The sequence below is a fragment of the Trypanosoma cruzi genome, genomic scaffold (assembly GCF_000209065.1).
Source record: "Trypanosoma cruzi strain CL Brener 1047053517045 genomic scaffold, whole genome shotgun sequence".
Taxonomy (NCBI): Eukaryota; Euglenozoa; class Kinetoplastea; order Trypanosomatida; family Trypanosomatidae; genus Trypanosoma; species Trypanosoma cruzi.
This window is the reverse complement of record NW_001849548.1, coordinates 265,282-280,421: the sequence shown is the minus strand read 5'-3', so window position 1 is coordinate 280,421 and position 15,140 is coordinate 265,282. Positions and strand designations below refer to the sequence as shown.

General features: G+C 54.0%; 3 protein-coding genes and 3 pseudogenes across 3 annotated transcripts, besides 7 other annotated features; 5 read left to right on the top strand and 1 right to left on the bottom strand.

Moving 5' to 3' along the window:
- Window positions 1-15,140: part of a sequence feature (areas not merged during assembly with more than two copies in the genome that could not be assigned to a particular haplotype) that runs on past both edges of the window.
- On the top strand, window positions 791-1,462 carry Tc00.1047053511089.74 (annotated as a pseudogene).
- On the top strand, window positions 1,915-3,201 carry Tc00.1047053511089.70 (annotated as a pseudogene).
- Window positions 2,454-2,528: a sequence feature (CT-rich).
- Window positions 3,651-3,678: a sequence feature (AT_rich).
- Window positions 4,406-6,959: a mobile genetic element.
- Tc00.1047053511089.30 (mucin-associated surface protein (MASP), putative) lies at window positions 7,946-8,704 on the top strand (the record flags this gene model as incomplete). Its single annotated transcript, XM_810072.1, has 1 exon — window positions 7,946-8,704. The coding sequence occupies one exon, from the start codon at window positions 7,946-7,948 to the stop codon at window positions 8,702-8,704; it is 759 nt and encodes a 252-aa protein (XP_815165.1).
- Window positions 8,254-8,325: a sequence feature (CT-rich).
- On the top strand, window positions 9,776-10,192 carry Tc00.1047053511089.25 (annotated as a pseudogene).
- Window positions 12,527-13,321, top strand: Tc00.1047053511089.19 (mucin-associated surface protein (MASP), putative; the record flags this gene model as incomplete). The annotated part of the gene is made up of 1 exon (XM_810077.1): window positions 12,527-13,321. The coding sequence occupies one exon, from the start codon at window positions 12,527-12,529 to the stop codon at window positions 13,319-13,321; it is 795 nt and encodes a 264-aa protein (XP_815170.1).
- Window positions 12,862-12,975: a sequence feature (CT-rich).
- Window positions 13,553-13,700: a sequence feature (A-rich).
- Tc00.1047053511089.15 (uncharacterized protein) lies at window positions 13,688-14,683 on the bottom strand (the record flags this gene model as incomplete). The annotated part of the gene is made up of 1 exon (XM_810078.1): window positions 13,688-14,683. One exon carries the CDS (start codon window positions 14,681-14,683, stop codon window positions 13,688-13,690), a length of 996 nt encoding a protein of 331 aa, XP_815171.1.

Genomic DNA, 15,140 nt, shown 5'->3' with positions numbered 1-15,140 from the left:
TTATAACTATTTTGTGTGGTGGGGTTTACATAAGACGGGGGGGGACGTTTTTTGTTTTCAATAAATATTGTGTGGATTGCCGCTGCTTGGGCTGCAGTGCAGTGATGAGTTTGAGCGGTCTTCTTCTTGTTGTTTCCGTTATGCGTCTCCGCTGCACATTTTTCTGCGTCTCCACATACTCTGCTCCCTCTTTTCCACTTCTTTGCTTTGTGTTTCTGCAGGCACACACAACCACACGCGCACAAGATGCACATTGCAGTGGATTTGAATGCACCTTTTGTAGTGCATGCTGGCGGTTGCGTGTGGCGGCTGTTGTCTTCTTCCGTGGCCATGAGGAGGGGAGAGAGGGAGCGCACCCCGAGACTATTTTCCTGCGGGTGTGATGCACCGCGTGTGACTGCGCTGAGTTGGGCTCCGTGTCCCATTGATGGCGGGATGGCTGGAAATTTTGTGCCGCGTGATGGATGGATGAGGGCTCGCTTGCTCCGTGTGCGTTGTGTGGTGGCCGCGGGTTTTGACATTTCCCTGGGGCTGCGGGAATGAGCTGGGGGAGATGGTGGTGGATGTCTTCTCCTCCTGCATGATGGGTGGCTGCTGGCGTTGTGTGCCTTCCTTGCGTGGATGCCGTCTCGTGGTGTGTGAACTGTGCGGCTGGGCCTGCTGCCCTCTCCTCATGTTGTCTGCGCTCTCTCGCTGTATCCGCTGTGCTCCGTCCCTCTCCCTCTCGTTCCATTCCTTTCCTTCCGTCTCACCGATCAGCTGACTGACTCCAGCGACTCCACTACGGGCGATGATGACTGCGATGGTGACGGTGCGGCGCCGTGTTGGTCCCTGCGCTCTTGTGCTGCTGCTGCTCGTCCGTGTGCGTGACGGCTGCAGGAGACGGTAATAATGATAACAGCCGTCCTCCCAGCCCTGAGCTAGGGAAACCGGATCCTACAAAAACATGCCTGGCGCATTACAGCCATATGGTGGGGAGACCGGTGTGCCACAGACAGAGAGTGGGAGAGACAGCGAGGAGGGTTTGAGAAGTCCAGGACCTTCGTTGCCAAGGGAAGCAGGCACAGCCATCACTGGACAGACACGAGTTCCTCCAGGGTCACTGAGTTCGGCTAGCGGTAATCCAGAGCCACCAGGTTTGGCAACTCAGTCTCCACACACACACAAGGTGCGGCCGGTATTTCAGATGCACAAAATAAAAAGGGAGCAGTAAATACACAAGGCGATGAGAATCATAAGGCACAGATATCAAGTCGAAAGATGAAAATGCCAAATACGACAAACACCACTGTGCCAGAGGCACCTCTTACTACGACTACGACTACAGAGGCGCCAACCACGACGACGACCCGCGCACCGTCACGTCTTCGCGAAATCGACGGCAGCCTCAGCAGCTCTGCGTGGGTATGTGCCCCGCTGCTGCTCGCCGTATCCGCGCTGGTGTATACCACTGTGAACTAATAGGTGTATGCGGTCTGTGCGTGCCAGCACTCAGTCACGGGAAATGTGCATCTCCACTGTGGTCCGATGTATAAGGTAAGAGTAATTATGATGATAATTTTTTGCTTTATTTGCTTTTGCTGCCGTGCTGTGTGCTCCGGGTTGTTCTCGCATTCGCCTCATTGAACGCATCACAGACACGCTCCTATGTATGCGTACTGGTGCCTTGGGTGTTTTTATTCTTGCTGTTCTATCTTTTTTAAAACCCATGGTGTGCAGGGCGGTGTTCGAGTTCTGCAATCGTACGAGTTACATCTGCCTCATGGTGTGCGCTGCTGATTCTGGGTGCTGCCATTTGTTGCTCTACGGTGTCTGTGCTTGGTTTTTAAACAGTTTTCCCTTTTGCTTTCACTCTGCGTTGACGTGTTGTTAGTTTGTGCTGAAGGCTGCACGCAAGTGACAGGAGTGGTGGCGATGACTGGCCGTGTGCTGCTGGTGTTTGCCCTCTGCGTGCTGTGGTGCGGTGCCTGCGGTGGCGATGGTAGTGTGGATGAGTATTCCTTCGCGGGACGGCGTGCTTGGCTGCGGAGGGAATGCGTGGAGGAGGTTGGCAGGAGGACAGGAGGCGGTGCGAATGTGTCCGCCGTTGAGGAATGCGTCCATCAGGGGATGGAGAGTTTGCGTGCCGTTGTGGATGGCCGTCGTCGTTGGAGGCGGCAACAGTTTGCCGTTGTTGTTGCTGCTGAGAACACTGAGGAACGCGTCAACGTTAACGCCTCCAATGAAGGGGAAGGTTCGTCGGGAGGTAATGGTGTGGAGTCTGAACAGGCGCAATTACAAGTAGAGGACTTGCGGACTGCATCAGGTGACGGTGGTGTACAACCAGAAGGTGCGTCATTGGAGGGATTGAAGGCGAACTCCGTTCCCCAAACGAAGGCGTCACCGGCAAAAGAAGCAAAGAAGGTTATCCCTGCAAGCAGTTCATCTATGAGATTACCAAGCGATCAACAAGTGGAGGAAGAAGTAGAGGAAGAGGAGGAGGAAGAGTAAGAGGAGGAAGAGGAAGAGGAGGAAGAGGAAGAGGAGGATGATAATTCAAGTAAGGCCGGTAAAGCGCAGGAATTATTAGACGGCGGTAAACAGGAGACGCTCCAGTCATCTTCTCCTCCAGGAGGAAATCCTTCGGCCAGCGGCCAGGGGACTGCACTCACTGCGGCGGACAACAACAAAAATACACAACCGGAAGTGGCAAAAGAAAAAGTCTACTTGGATGAAAACGCACCAACCGAAGGCAACCCATCTGCCACAAAACCCAGCGACGACAAACCAACTATACGTCAGGTGCATACAATTCCAATATCTCCTCCCAGTGTCAATTTTTCTGCCAGACTTCGAGGCACGACTGACCGTCCCATACCACCAGCACAAGTTGAAGCTACCACCTACGAAACCCGAAATAACGCGGCATCGCACGACAGCAACAGCCACACTCAAATCTCCAAAGGTATGGGCAACAATTCCACTGAGGGCGTGGCAAAAAACGCTGTGAATACAGAAGTTGACACAAAGACGGATGGCACAAACAATGCAGCACCCGACAGCAAAGAGTCCACAAAAGCACTGGACAACGCCACCAATAAAATAATCACAGCGACACCCATCAACAGTGACAGCAGCACCGCGGTCTCCCATACCACCTCCCCTTTTTTGCTTCTTCTTGTTGTTGCGTGTGCGGCTGCGGCTGCGGTGGTGGCTGCGTGAGAGTGAGCGAGAGAGAGCCGTGCACCTCCCGCACACACACTCGTCTTTCACTCTCTCTGTGTGTGTCCCCTTGCATGGACTCTCGCCCTCACCTCACCCCACGCAGCACACACAATAATGTGCCCATTGTATATATGCATGCACACCCATGCAGGCCCGTTGGTGCTCTCTTTTGCACGACACGCACCGCTGCCGTCCTGCCTGGCTGCATGGGCGGAGCACCGTAACTGTTTCTGTTTTGTTTTTATTGCATTGAGTGGGCGACCTCTCTCTCTCTCTCTGTGTGTGTGTGTTTTGCTTTACGGGAGTAATGAGAGTGTGTGTGCGCTGGTCGTCCCACGCTTCGGCTTTTTGTTTTGTTTTTCCTTTTTGATTTCGTGGTTGAGTGCACCCATTATGTTTTTCTTCTTTTTTTTTGATTGGTGGTTTGCTTAGAATGTGGACGCATGATTTTTTATTTTATTTTCTTTTTTTTTTCCCTTTGAGATATTGTCAGTGTTTCTTATCCTTATCAAGCCATTAATTGCTTTCTTTTACGTACAGCATGCGCCAATTGGTCACGTTAGCCCACGGTCTGCACTGCTGCTGGTGCTTGTGGTTGTGATGATGTGTGTGGTGTGATTGCCGACGGGGAGTCCGTTGCCACCAGGATTCGTGTGGGCGATTGGGATGTTTCAGACAAAAAGGTATGAGATGTCTAATGCCATCTTCAGTGGCAAGGCACTCTGCTCTATATGAGCATGCGAGCCTGCCAGCTGCTGCACGATGGACCTCCACAGGGAGATCGTTGTCGTGGTGGAGCCGTACAATAGTGCAGCGGATCCAGATTCGAGTTCGGCGAGAGATGAAGAAACGTCTGTCTATAATTCAAAATCTCCCAGAGAGGAGCAAATAGAGTCAAGAGCCGTGCGCTTGACGTCGCCAGAGGCGTCTTGGGCAAAGCGTGGCTGATTAAATTCCACTTTATTGCAGCTCACAGTGTCCCAGGGGAAAATTCGATGTTGAATAGGAGGAGCACGATTGTGGTTATTTGGTATCCCAATAGTGTCACATACGCGTTCTAATCCATTAATAACTGCATCTCCCTGGAGCGGTATTGATGTCGCCGCTTTCCTATGTATGGACGGAGTCACAGGTTCCGTGTGGACAGGGAACGCACGTCCTCAATACATCGAAGAAGTGCGTGGCGTTCGTGTTGTGTGAGTGCAAGAAGCCAGAGTATCTTCCGGAGCGGGAAATGATTGGCTTGCAAGTAGACGGATGTATCTTCCGTTGGTGCACTAATGCCAAGGGATGTTGTACAACTGTTGCGGTACAGTACTTTCATATTATGGAGGTAGGTTTGGGCAAGGCATGGGACAATTGTCTCGCCATGATACAGTGACACACCATGGACGTATCCAATCAAAAAGGATTGCATAGTGTGATGGGACGCACCAGCCCGTGCGACCAGCCGCAGCTGATGGCGGCGTGGCATGGTCTGCTTTGCAGCGGTGGAAGCGTGCGTACGAAAATTAAGAAGGCGATCGAACGTGGTGTCCAGCAAGCGCACTGGGCATGACTGAATGCGTAGGTTCCCGTTAACAAGATGGAGATCGACCATGTCCTCGTCAGACCGTGTGTGTGAAGAGATGTGGAATAGAGCAGCTTCGCTCTTAGCGACGTTGATTTTGAGGTTTTGCTCGGCAGCTCATGTCGTTATAGGTGACAGGACCGGTTGCATTGCCGCAGCACAGGCATGGATGTCCGCACCTGAGGCAACAAGTGTGTGTTCGTCAGCGTAAATGAATGCGGAGGCAGAATAGATGCTGTCCATGCGGCGCAGCAGGTCATCCACACAGTAAAGGAAGAGTTGGGGTCCCGGGACGCCGCCTTGCGGTGCTCCAGCTGAGGCGAGTTGTTTCCGGGAGTGCTGTTCGCGAGTGCATACCCCAACATAGCGGCCCCGCAGGTAGTTGTGCAGCCAGCGTTTGGTTCGAGGCCAAGGCGCGGAAGTCTGTCAAGCATGCCGAATAATTTCCCATGGTCAGTGGTGTCGAACACAGTCGAAATGTCAATCAAGACTACGAACGAGCGATGGCGACGAAAGTGCCTTGCGGGGACGTTGCCTCCAGGGCGCTCATACTCCACAGTGCTGAACTCATTCAATCCACGGGTAATTTTATCGATGGCAAGTGTCGCCACGTCCGATGTAGAACGCGAATGTGTGAACCCGAATTGACGTGGGTGATGCGGCAATAACGCTGACAGACGGCGGTGAATCATTCCTTCGGTTAACTTTAGTAAAGCAGAGAGTGATTTGATAGGTCTGTAACTCTCTGGGCGGCATGGATCCTTCCCGGGTTGGGGAATGCGAATATTGTCCACCGTATTCCAGGAGCCAGGCAGGCTGCCGTTTGCAAAGGAGTTGTGGATCATCGTTCCAAGTGTGCCATGCGCGACGGGCCCGAGACGGTGCAGGAACTCATTTAACATGTTTTCGGGGCCAGGGGCTGAGCCGAGCAAAGAGTCACGGATGGTCACGTCAATTTTATGCGGCGTGAGAGGCCGATCCATTTCCCAGCCACTAGCGGGCAATGGAGTGCGGCGTGCAGCAGCAGCAGCAGTACAAGGCGGTATGGCACGTGAAACCGCACAAAATGACAGAGGAGCAGATTTGCCTGTTTCCGAGGCAGAGCGCAAACGCGGTCCGAAGATCAGTTCGGAGCACAACCGCTTCCAGGGGATGAGGGTGCGGCGCCGCCACACCGCGAAGATCTCGCCAGCTCGGGCTGGGTGAGGCTCCAAGTTTTTCCACACGGGCTTCCAGAAGCATAGCGAAGCAACGGCGTAAGGCTTGATTTCGTTCCTCCCTTTTTTGGATTAATTCGGCTCGAAGCAGGCTGTCTCCAGGTGAGGCAATGTGTGTGCCTTGTATGCTGCTTCTGCGGCGGCCTTGGCTTGCAACATTTCGTGTGTCCATATTCGTTTTGGGGCGTTCACGGCTGCCGCGCGGGATATGGCGCTTAGCTGCTCGCAAGATGCCTCTGCGAATGTCCAACCATGTGGACAGGGTAAAAAAGGAGAGTTTCACACAACGATGTAAAAGCAGGCCAATCCGCTTTGCGCAGGGCAAAAGTGGCTTTCTTCCGTTGAGGTGGCGTGTTGGCCAGTCGCGGAATGCCATCTTCCATCTCTACCAAGTAATATATTAAGGAGTGGTCCTAATCCATGTCGGTAGTGGATTGCCCGGTGGGAGATGCGTAGGGCGCGATACGCAGTCACGCCAGGGGACGAGACATTACGATGTGTGATCCGTGTTGTCTGCGCCGTGTCATTTGCCGGCTCAAAATCCATATCAATTAAAACAGCGGCGAAATCCTCGCCTCCAGTCGTTGGTGGTATTTATGACTATCCCAGAGTCCATGATGCAAATTCAGGCCACACACGATAATCGCAGCGGGGCCCAAGCGACGAAAGATATTGATAAATGCGGATTATTGACCAATTGTTGTGGGAGGGTTGTGGAGATTCGCCACGCAAATGCTGGGACAGCCCGGTGGAAATACACGGACAGCAATGGTCTGCAGGAGGTCTGTGCCAGGGAGCGACAGGCGCTCGCACGGCAGAGAGTGGCGCACCAGGATGGCAACGCCACCACTGCGCCCAGTGCATGCCTGAAAAATGCCATTATGGCCAGATAATTTCGTCGCTACGTCTCTACGGTCATTTATTTCCTGGAAAAGAACGATGTCAGTTTGATGCAGCTCCAATCGCGCCGCAAGTTCAATCTTTTTACGGACGAGAGGCCTGCAATGTTAAGCCGCCAAATATTGATGCAGCCATCCTCCTCGGTGCCAGGGTTCTTTTGGACGTCACCGCCACAGGTGACATCAACGGAGTGACCGCTGCGAAACGGTCGTGCAGTATTGACCGACAGCCTGCGGGCAGACCGCTTCACCTCCCCGCACCGGGCATGGCGTGGAACCTTCTCGAGGGGTGGAGTCGTCTTGGTCTCCGTCGTGCTCGCCGCAACGCCCTGCTGCGGAGTTCTTATATGCAGCCCGAGCCCCAGCACCGCGAAAGGGGCATGGACCCCATCGCTGGGGCTTACCGAATTTTGTCAAGGACCTCATTTTAAGTTTTTTTTGCTTGTTTTCTTTCCTTATTGCTGCTTGTCATTTATTGGAATAATAATTATCTTTGTGCTTTCCCAATGGCTGTTTAACTGCTCTACACATCATTATGAGTGACGTATTTTCCATTTTGTTTTCTTTTTTGCCCACACGCGGTGCCGGCCTCATTGCTGTGTGTCTCACGGACTGCACGTACGAGGACTGAAGGGACAGGCCGGATGCCGCAATGAAGTGTGAGAGATGTTGTGTGGGCTGGTGGAGCAGCAAGTTCCCTTTTTTTCTCATTATTTTCTGCTATTTTTGCGGGGAAGATGTATACACAAACACACGGTCGTCTATATTGTGCTGCATGGCACATGAAATAAAATTACGAACTAATCAATTTTATTCATTCTTTCCGGGAGTCTTGCCGGACTCTTAACCCAGCTTTTCCTTTTTTTAAATTTCTGCCTTGCGGTGCGGTGTGTGTTTCCCCCCTCTTTACTGATTCCAACTGCCTCATGGTGTGTGCAAGCTGCTATCATTTCTCACTGTGCGTGGCTTTGTGAAGTGTCTCTCCCCTTTTGCTTTCACTCTGCGTTGACGGGACGTTATTTTGTGCTTAAAGCTACACGCAAGTGACAGGAGTGATGATGATGACTGGCCGTGTGCTGCTGGTGTGTGCCCTCTGCGTGCTGTGGTGCGGTGTCTGCGGTGGTGGACAAGCTGAAGCAACTCCAGCTCCTCCGCCCGACAAGAGCACTAAAAACGACAATGCGACCACAGGTGTCGCTGAAGGAGGTGGCCAAAATAGTAAACCGGCAGAGCTTCAAGAAGCACCCGCAGCAAAGGCGCCAGAACCACAGAAAGCGTCAGCGAGACCGTCACCGGCACCAAAATCCGGAAGTGAAGTATCAGAAACGGCAAGTACAACGAAGGGCAGCAACGGTCAAAAAACAGAAGGTGAAAAGAAAGAAGAAGAAGGGGAAGGGGAAGAGGAAGAGGAAGAAGAGAAGCAAGAGGAAGAGGATGATACGAAAGAAGTGGAGGGGACAAGGAAAGAAGAAGCTGTTACCAGCACCACAGGGGAGATATCAGCAGGCACTGAAGAGCAGCCGAGTTTATCTTCTGGTGCGGAGGGAGCATCGAACATAACAAATCCCAACAGCACACCAACAACTGGAGACGATGATCCAGCAGCTGATGGTGCAGGGACAGCAGAGGGAAAACAAAATGAAAATAAAGATGCCAATCCGAAAGAAGCACCAATCGAAGCCACAGCCACGAAAACTACGACGGCGACGACTGGCGACAGTGACGGCAGCACCGCGGTCTCCCACACCACCTCCCCTCTTTTGCTTCTTCTTGTTGTTGCGTGTGCGGCTGCTGCTGCGGTGGTGGCCGCGTGAGAGTGAGGGAGAGAGCCGTGCACCGCCCGCACACACACTCGTCCTTCTCTCTCTCTCTGTGTGTGTGTCCCCTTGCATGGACTCTCGCCCTCACCTCACCCCACGAGGCACACACATAATGTGCCCATTGTATATATGCATGCACACCCATGCAGGCCCGTTGGTGCTCTCTTTTGCACGACACGCACCGCTGCCGTCCTGCCTGGCTGCGTGGGCGGAGCACCGTAACTGTTTCTGTTTTGTTTTTATTGCATTGAGTGGGCGACCTCTCTCTCTCTCCCTGTGTGTGTGTTTTGCTTTACGGGAGCAATGAGAGTGTGTGTGCGCTGGTCGTCCCACGCTTCGTTTTGTTTTGTTTTTCTTTTTGATTTTGTGGTTGAGTGCACCCATTTTACTTTCATTGATTGGTTTTCTTCTTAAAGTGCGGATGGCTGAATTTTCTCTTTTGTATTCTCCTGTTCTTTGTTTCTCCCACGCAATCGGTCCTTGTTGCTTCAGCAAGCCAAGAAATATTTGCCTAACACCCACATCAATGGCTTACTTGCTCTACACCCCACATTAGTTTGAGACGCTGCTGCTGCATGTGATGGTGCTTATGGTGTGATTGCCAGCGGGTGCTTTGCTGTCACTTTGACGTACCCTCGATTTGTTGAATATGTGATGCGTGCCGACAGCACGAATTGGATCCGCGTTGTTGTGAGGGACGTGCCCTTTTTGAGCAGTTGGTGCGCTGCAGACGTACACCGTCATTGGGAGGGATGGATGCCCATCCGCATCAACGTATCCACAAGGGACCTGGATGATACCGGGAAGCATTGGATCTCAGAGAGGTACTACGCAATGAATTCATTGAATGGCAATTGCGAGTGTGAAGGTGACGTTGTATCCTCTGCGCACGGGATCATTCCTGACAATGAAGTTATCCCTGCTGCTGTTAAACTGCATGCGGATCGTCTGCCCGTGCAGCCACTGGAGGGTCCTTTGATTGTGCCCCCATTTGCCACGGGCAGCGTTTGCAGTCGGTTTACGGTGCGTGCTGGGCATTGTTCCACTGGTGTTGCCAATGCTGACATGGTGTGCGTGGCAGAGCGCTGTCGGTGGTGGTGTGCTCGACGACTGCCGCGATGGCTGCGAGGATGCCCTGCGACTGCGACGACATTGGTGGCATGGAGCGCAATGCGTGGCTGCAGCATCGGGTGGTGTGTGGGCACTGGCCGCAGCGCCACGCGAAGGATGAGTGGATGGCACCGATTGTTTGTGCCGGCTGCTGCACGGAGCTGACGCTGGCCGCACCGGCTGACCTGGGCTGCATGAGGGTGAAGTGGGAGATGGCGGAGCCGATGCGCTGGTGAAGGAATTCTTGCTGTGCGCTGCTGCAGAGGAAGTGCTCCGCACCGAGCATGAGTGAATATCCCCACATTTTCTGCGAAGCGGGCGTTCCTGCCAGACGCTGCACGTTGGATCGGTATTCCAGTGGTTGGTGTGTAGACGGAGTATCCATGAAAGGTCAGCAAAACGCCCGATGGACAGCTGCCCCGTCATTGGTCCCGCACTGGATGTGAGAAATGCTGCCGCTGTTATTTGGAGGGGAGAATGTTTGTCTGCGGTGCCTGGGGACAAGCCCTCTTCGTGGTGTCTGGACACGCTTCCCACCAACACGACGGATGCGAGGGACCCGGAAGAAACATACATCTCGGTGCTGTCATGCATGCGGCATTGCGGTGTCTCGGCATGCGGGTGCGTCTGAGAGTGACTGAAGAGGGTAACGCCCGTTGTGCCCCATGCACGGCCGAGTCGACGATTACGTGGGTTGCTCCGCCCTACGATGAGGGAAAAGCTATTTTCCGTGACCACGCGCAGGTGTGCACGATATCCGTCACCAGCGTCAGGCTGCTTCCAATAGTTTCGTGGGACGGCGATGTGAGAGGGCGTGTGGAGCAGGACGGTTTCACTGGCATCTACTGAACAAGCTTTGCTACGGGCATCCGTCCCCGATCCAGAGAGCATTGGGACCGGCCGTGGCACACCACCGAAGGATGTGGACACGGCTGCTCCCCAGAAGCATCCGTTGACAGAGGAGAGGGAAGTCGCCTCCGGTGCCACGACGGCAACGGAGTGCTCTTGCCCAGCGACACCGCGGGTGCGCCGCAGGAGGCGGAGAAGAAGCGCGATCTTCCGGACAGCGACGATGTGGCCGCCGATGGCGTGACGTCTGTTGTGGAACAATCATTAGGAGATGAGGCCGTCAGCGACAAGGCCGGTGGCGGTGCCACAGCCACGGGACACAAGGGCCCTGATGCCGCTGATGACGCGCAGGGCGCCGTGGACCCTCCGCCGAGGGAGGATGATGCGGCGGTGGTGCGCGGGGGTTGGGAGGCAGACATGAAGGACGCCCCGCCCCCGATCCACGGCAGTAACACTGCGGCTGCTGCTTGTCCCTTTCCGCTGCTTCTTCTGCTTGCTGCTGCCGCCGCGGTGCCAACACTCAGCAGTGGGTGCAAGAGAGAGAGGCCTATATCAACTGGCATGTTCCTGTCAGTATATACATACGCTCTGCTTGTCCGTATACTTTGTACCAGAGACATGCTGTATGCACTCTCCCTCTTTTGTGTTGGTTGCTGATGTGTCGGCACTACGCGTGTATTATGGGTTGGGATAAGAAATTGTTTGACTTTTTCTGGAGGATACTGTGGGGTGTTTGTGTGCGTGTGCGAGGGATCTGTGTGGTTTTGATTTCCCTATTTTTATTTACCTGCTTTGGCATTGTGTAATGATACTTCCCTTCTCCATTATGTGTGTTCTGAAGTGTTGCTAGGGCACCGGGAGTGGATGCCTGTGGACGCACACCGTGCATTATGCGCTACATTGGTGCGAGGGGAGACTGACATAACTGGCGGGATTCAGTAAGGCGCATTTTTGCCCACAGACCCTGCAGCCGCAGCAGCCTGAGCGGCGCTTTGCATATGGACGTGTGGATTGTTTCTCTCTTGCGAGGCCTTTTTTACTGCGTGTCATTTTCCGCTCGGGTACCGTGCCCGTGGCAGCAGCGGCGGCATCAAAAGGGCTGTGTGCGTGGAGCGTCCTTGATTGAGTGCCTGTCTTACTTCTCTGTTCTGTTGATTGATTGTACCGTGTGCCGACCAAACGGTCGGCATGACGTTCTTCTGACGGCGGGGTCCACATGAGACGATGTTGCGTCGCGTGCTTTGTTGCGGGTGTGTGATTTCCGCAACAGTCGTTGAGCGGTTGCCTGTTGGGTCGTTGAGGGTGGCGTGGCGACGGATGCGGATGGACCCGATTGTGTGCCGTGGCTGCTCGTGGGGGGGAGCCGTGGGGGGGAGCCGCGGGAAGGAGGAAGGCAGCGGAGCGATGGACTCACGAGGAGTGCGGTAGCGTGCAGCCATGAAGATTGGCGACAGGGCACTCACTGCCGCTGTGAGTTGCCGTGTGTGGTGTTTGTTTCTGTTATTATTGCTTGCGTTGTTGGATGTGGCCGCTGTGGGGGAAGACTGTTTTTTGTTTCTTTTTCACGCCTTTTTGGGATCCTTTTCTGCACCGGCATCACTGTGTTCTTGCCGCACTGTTGCGCCCTCTTTCCCTTCCATTTTGGGGGCAGCTGTGGGTGGGTTTTACATGCCGTGGAGTTGTGTGCCGTGCTGTCCGGTGTTTCATTGTTGCCTGTTCTTCCTGCGTGCACGCGTCCCCCATGCTCATGACAGCAGCCCTCATGCAAACGCTACTCCTCCTTTTCCATGCTGCTGATGTGTGTGTTCTTCTCCTCTTCCTCTCTTTGTCCCTCCCTAGACTGTGTGTGCAGCCGTGATGATGATGATGACTGGCCGTGTGCTGCTGGTGTGTGCCCTCTGCGTGCTGTGGTGCGGTGCCGGCGGTGGTGGATGTTCTGAAAAACCTCAAGTTTCTCAAGACATTACGCCCGTTAATGACAATGATTCTAAAAACGGCAACGATTCCAGAAGTGGCGCTGGAGGAGATGGCCAAAACGGTAAACAGGCAGAGTCACAACAAACACCCGCACCGCCGGCGTCAGGATCACAGGGAGCGGCACCGAAAGCGAGCCCGTCACCGGCATCACAATCCGAAGGAGGAGGAGCACCAGAAACGGCAAGTACAAAGAAGGGCAGCAAGCGTCAAAAAACAGAAGGTGAAAAGAAAGAAGAAGAAAGGGAAGAGGAAGAAGAGGAAGAAGAGGAAGAAGAGAAGCAAGAGGAAGAGGATGATAAGAAAGAAGAGGAGACAAAGAAAGAAGAAGATGATGCCGACGCCACAGAGGTGACCTCAGCAGGCGGTGAAGAGCAGCCAAATTTATCATCTGGTGCGGCAAGAGCATCGAATATAACAAATCCCAACAGCACCCAAACAACTGGAGACGATGATCCAGCAGCTGATGGTGCAGGGACACGAGAAGAAAAACCGGATGAAAATAAAGATGCCAATCCGAAAGGAACACCAGTCGAAGCCACAGCCATGAAAACTACAACGGCGACGACTGGCGACAGTGACGGCAGCACCGCGGTCTCCCACACCACCTCCCCTCTTTTGCTTCTTCTTCTGGTTGCGTGTGCGGCTGCTGCTGCGGTGGTGGCCGCGCGAGAGTGAGGGAGAGAGAGCCGTGCACCGCCCGCACACACACTCGTCCTTCTCTCTCTGTGTGTGTGTCCCCTTGCATGGACTCTCGCCCTCACCTCACCCCACGAGGCACACACAATAATGTGCCCATTGTATATATGCATGCACACCCATGCAGGCCCGTTGGTGCTCTCTTTTGCACGACACGCACCGCTGGCGTCCTGCCTGGCTGCATGGGCGGAGCACCGTAACTGTTTCGGCTTTTTGTCCTCTTATGATTGTTTTAAGTGTTTTTAATTTTTCTTTGCTGTTTGCTTTAAAATATTTTAAATGTTTTTTTTTGTTTTTTCTGGTTGTGTGATTTTTTTCTTCGCTTTTTGTGTTTGTTTTTACTTTTTATTGTTCTTTTATCTCACTGCCCCATCTCTTCTTTTTGCTTTTTGGGGCAATCACGATGGACGTGTTTTTCTTTTCTACTCTTCCCTCTTTAATTGTTTGTTGCTGCACTCTTCCTGCGAGGGGTGCCGTGTGTTTCCCGCCCAACTGCTCCACTCGCACACCCACCGACACGCTCATGACGACGGCCCTGTGCGCCTCGCCTGCTGCACGCATGAGGAGGGGCCGCGACGAACGGCGCGCTGAGGGAGCCGTGACGTGTGGGCGTGCGACGAGGGCCTGTGGGGCGGAGCACACATTTCTTTCCTTTTGTTTTGTTTTCTTTGCGGCCAGGGCGGGCAGACACCCGCAGCTCCACACACAAAGCCACACCCTGCCGCCGTGTTTTTCTTTTCTTTTGTTTTTTTTGTTTTTGCGGATGTGTGTGTGTTGCCACCGTGAGCGATTGTTGAGGTTGGTTCCGTACCGCATGTATCGCTGCCATCCAGCTGTGCCTCCTGCCATGTTGATGCGTCTCCCTGTGCTCCTCTTTTTTTCTGACCCTCTGGCACACACACACATACTTAGTCGCACGGCGCTCTGCAGGAATGTCTTGGCGACGGTGGAACGTTGGCCTGCATCCCGTGCTGAAATGATGACGCGGCTGCACGATGTCCGCCATGTGTGGAGGTGTTGCCTGCTCTTGGGGTCATTCTTCTTTCCCCTCTTTGGTTTTACTTTGCTGGTTGCAGGCGTTGCTCGGTGTGTGCTGACGCGTGACGGACGGTGCCACGATGGACTTCTCTGGAGGTGACGGTCGCTGTGTTCTAGGCACACATCCACACACTCTTTATTGTCTCTCTGTGCAAGTGATTGCAGCAGGGCATTGCAGTGGGCGTGCCGGCGGCGTGACCCTCGTGGTGCGCCACACCTTTCCGTGCGAGCGCCTGTTGCTCGTGGAACCAACTGCCTGGAGACCACCGCCTTCCGCGTGTGCCCACCGGCCAGCCCCAGCATGTGCGTGGTGAATCTCTGCAACCCTTCCTACAGTAATTGCTCATGCTGCTCACTTTGCGAGCACCATTCGTCGTCTTGGTCCTGCAGCGCCTATTGCGGTTGACCTGAATTCACACCATGAGCTGCGGGACGGTCGCTCACCATCCACGACGGCAGGAGAGGGCCTCGCCACCACCCCAAGCGGCATGAAGATTGAGCTTTCTGACGTCCCGGCACAGGCAACGCAGCTCAGCGGCCGCATCTCGTTTCCCTAATCTACTGCGCAACGCGTACTGCGTTTCTCACTGTACTTCCATCCGTTTACATGGACTCGGACCACCATCTGCCATCCCACACTGCAGGGACGGAGGACGGCATCCCACGACTGGCAGGCATGCTGCCACGACGGAAACATGTCGCCTTTGTCCTGCGTGATGCCGACTGGAATGCTTCCACCTCGGCGTGTGAAACACCTCTG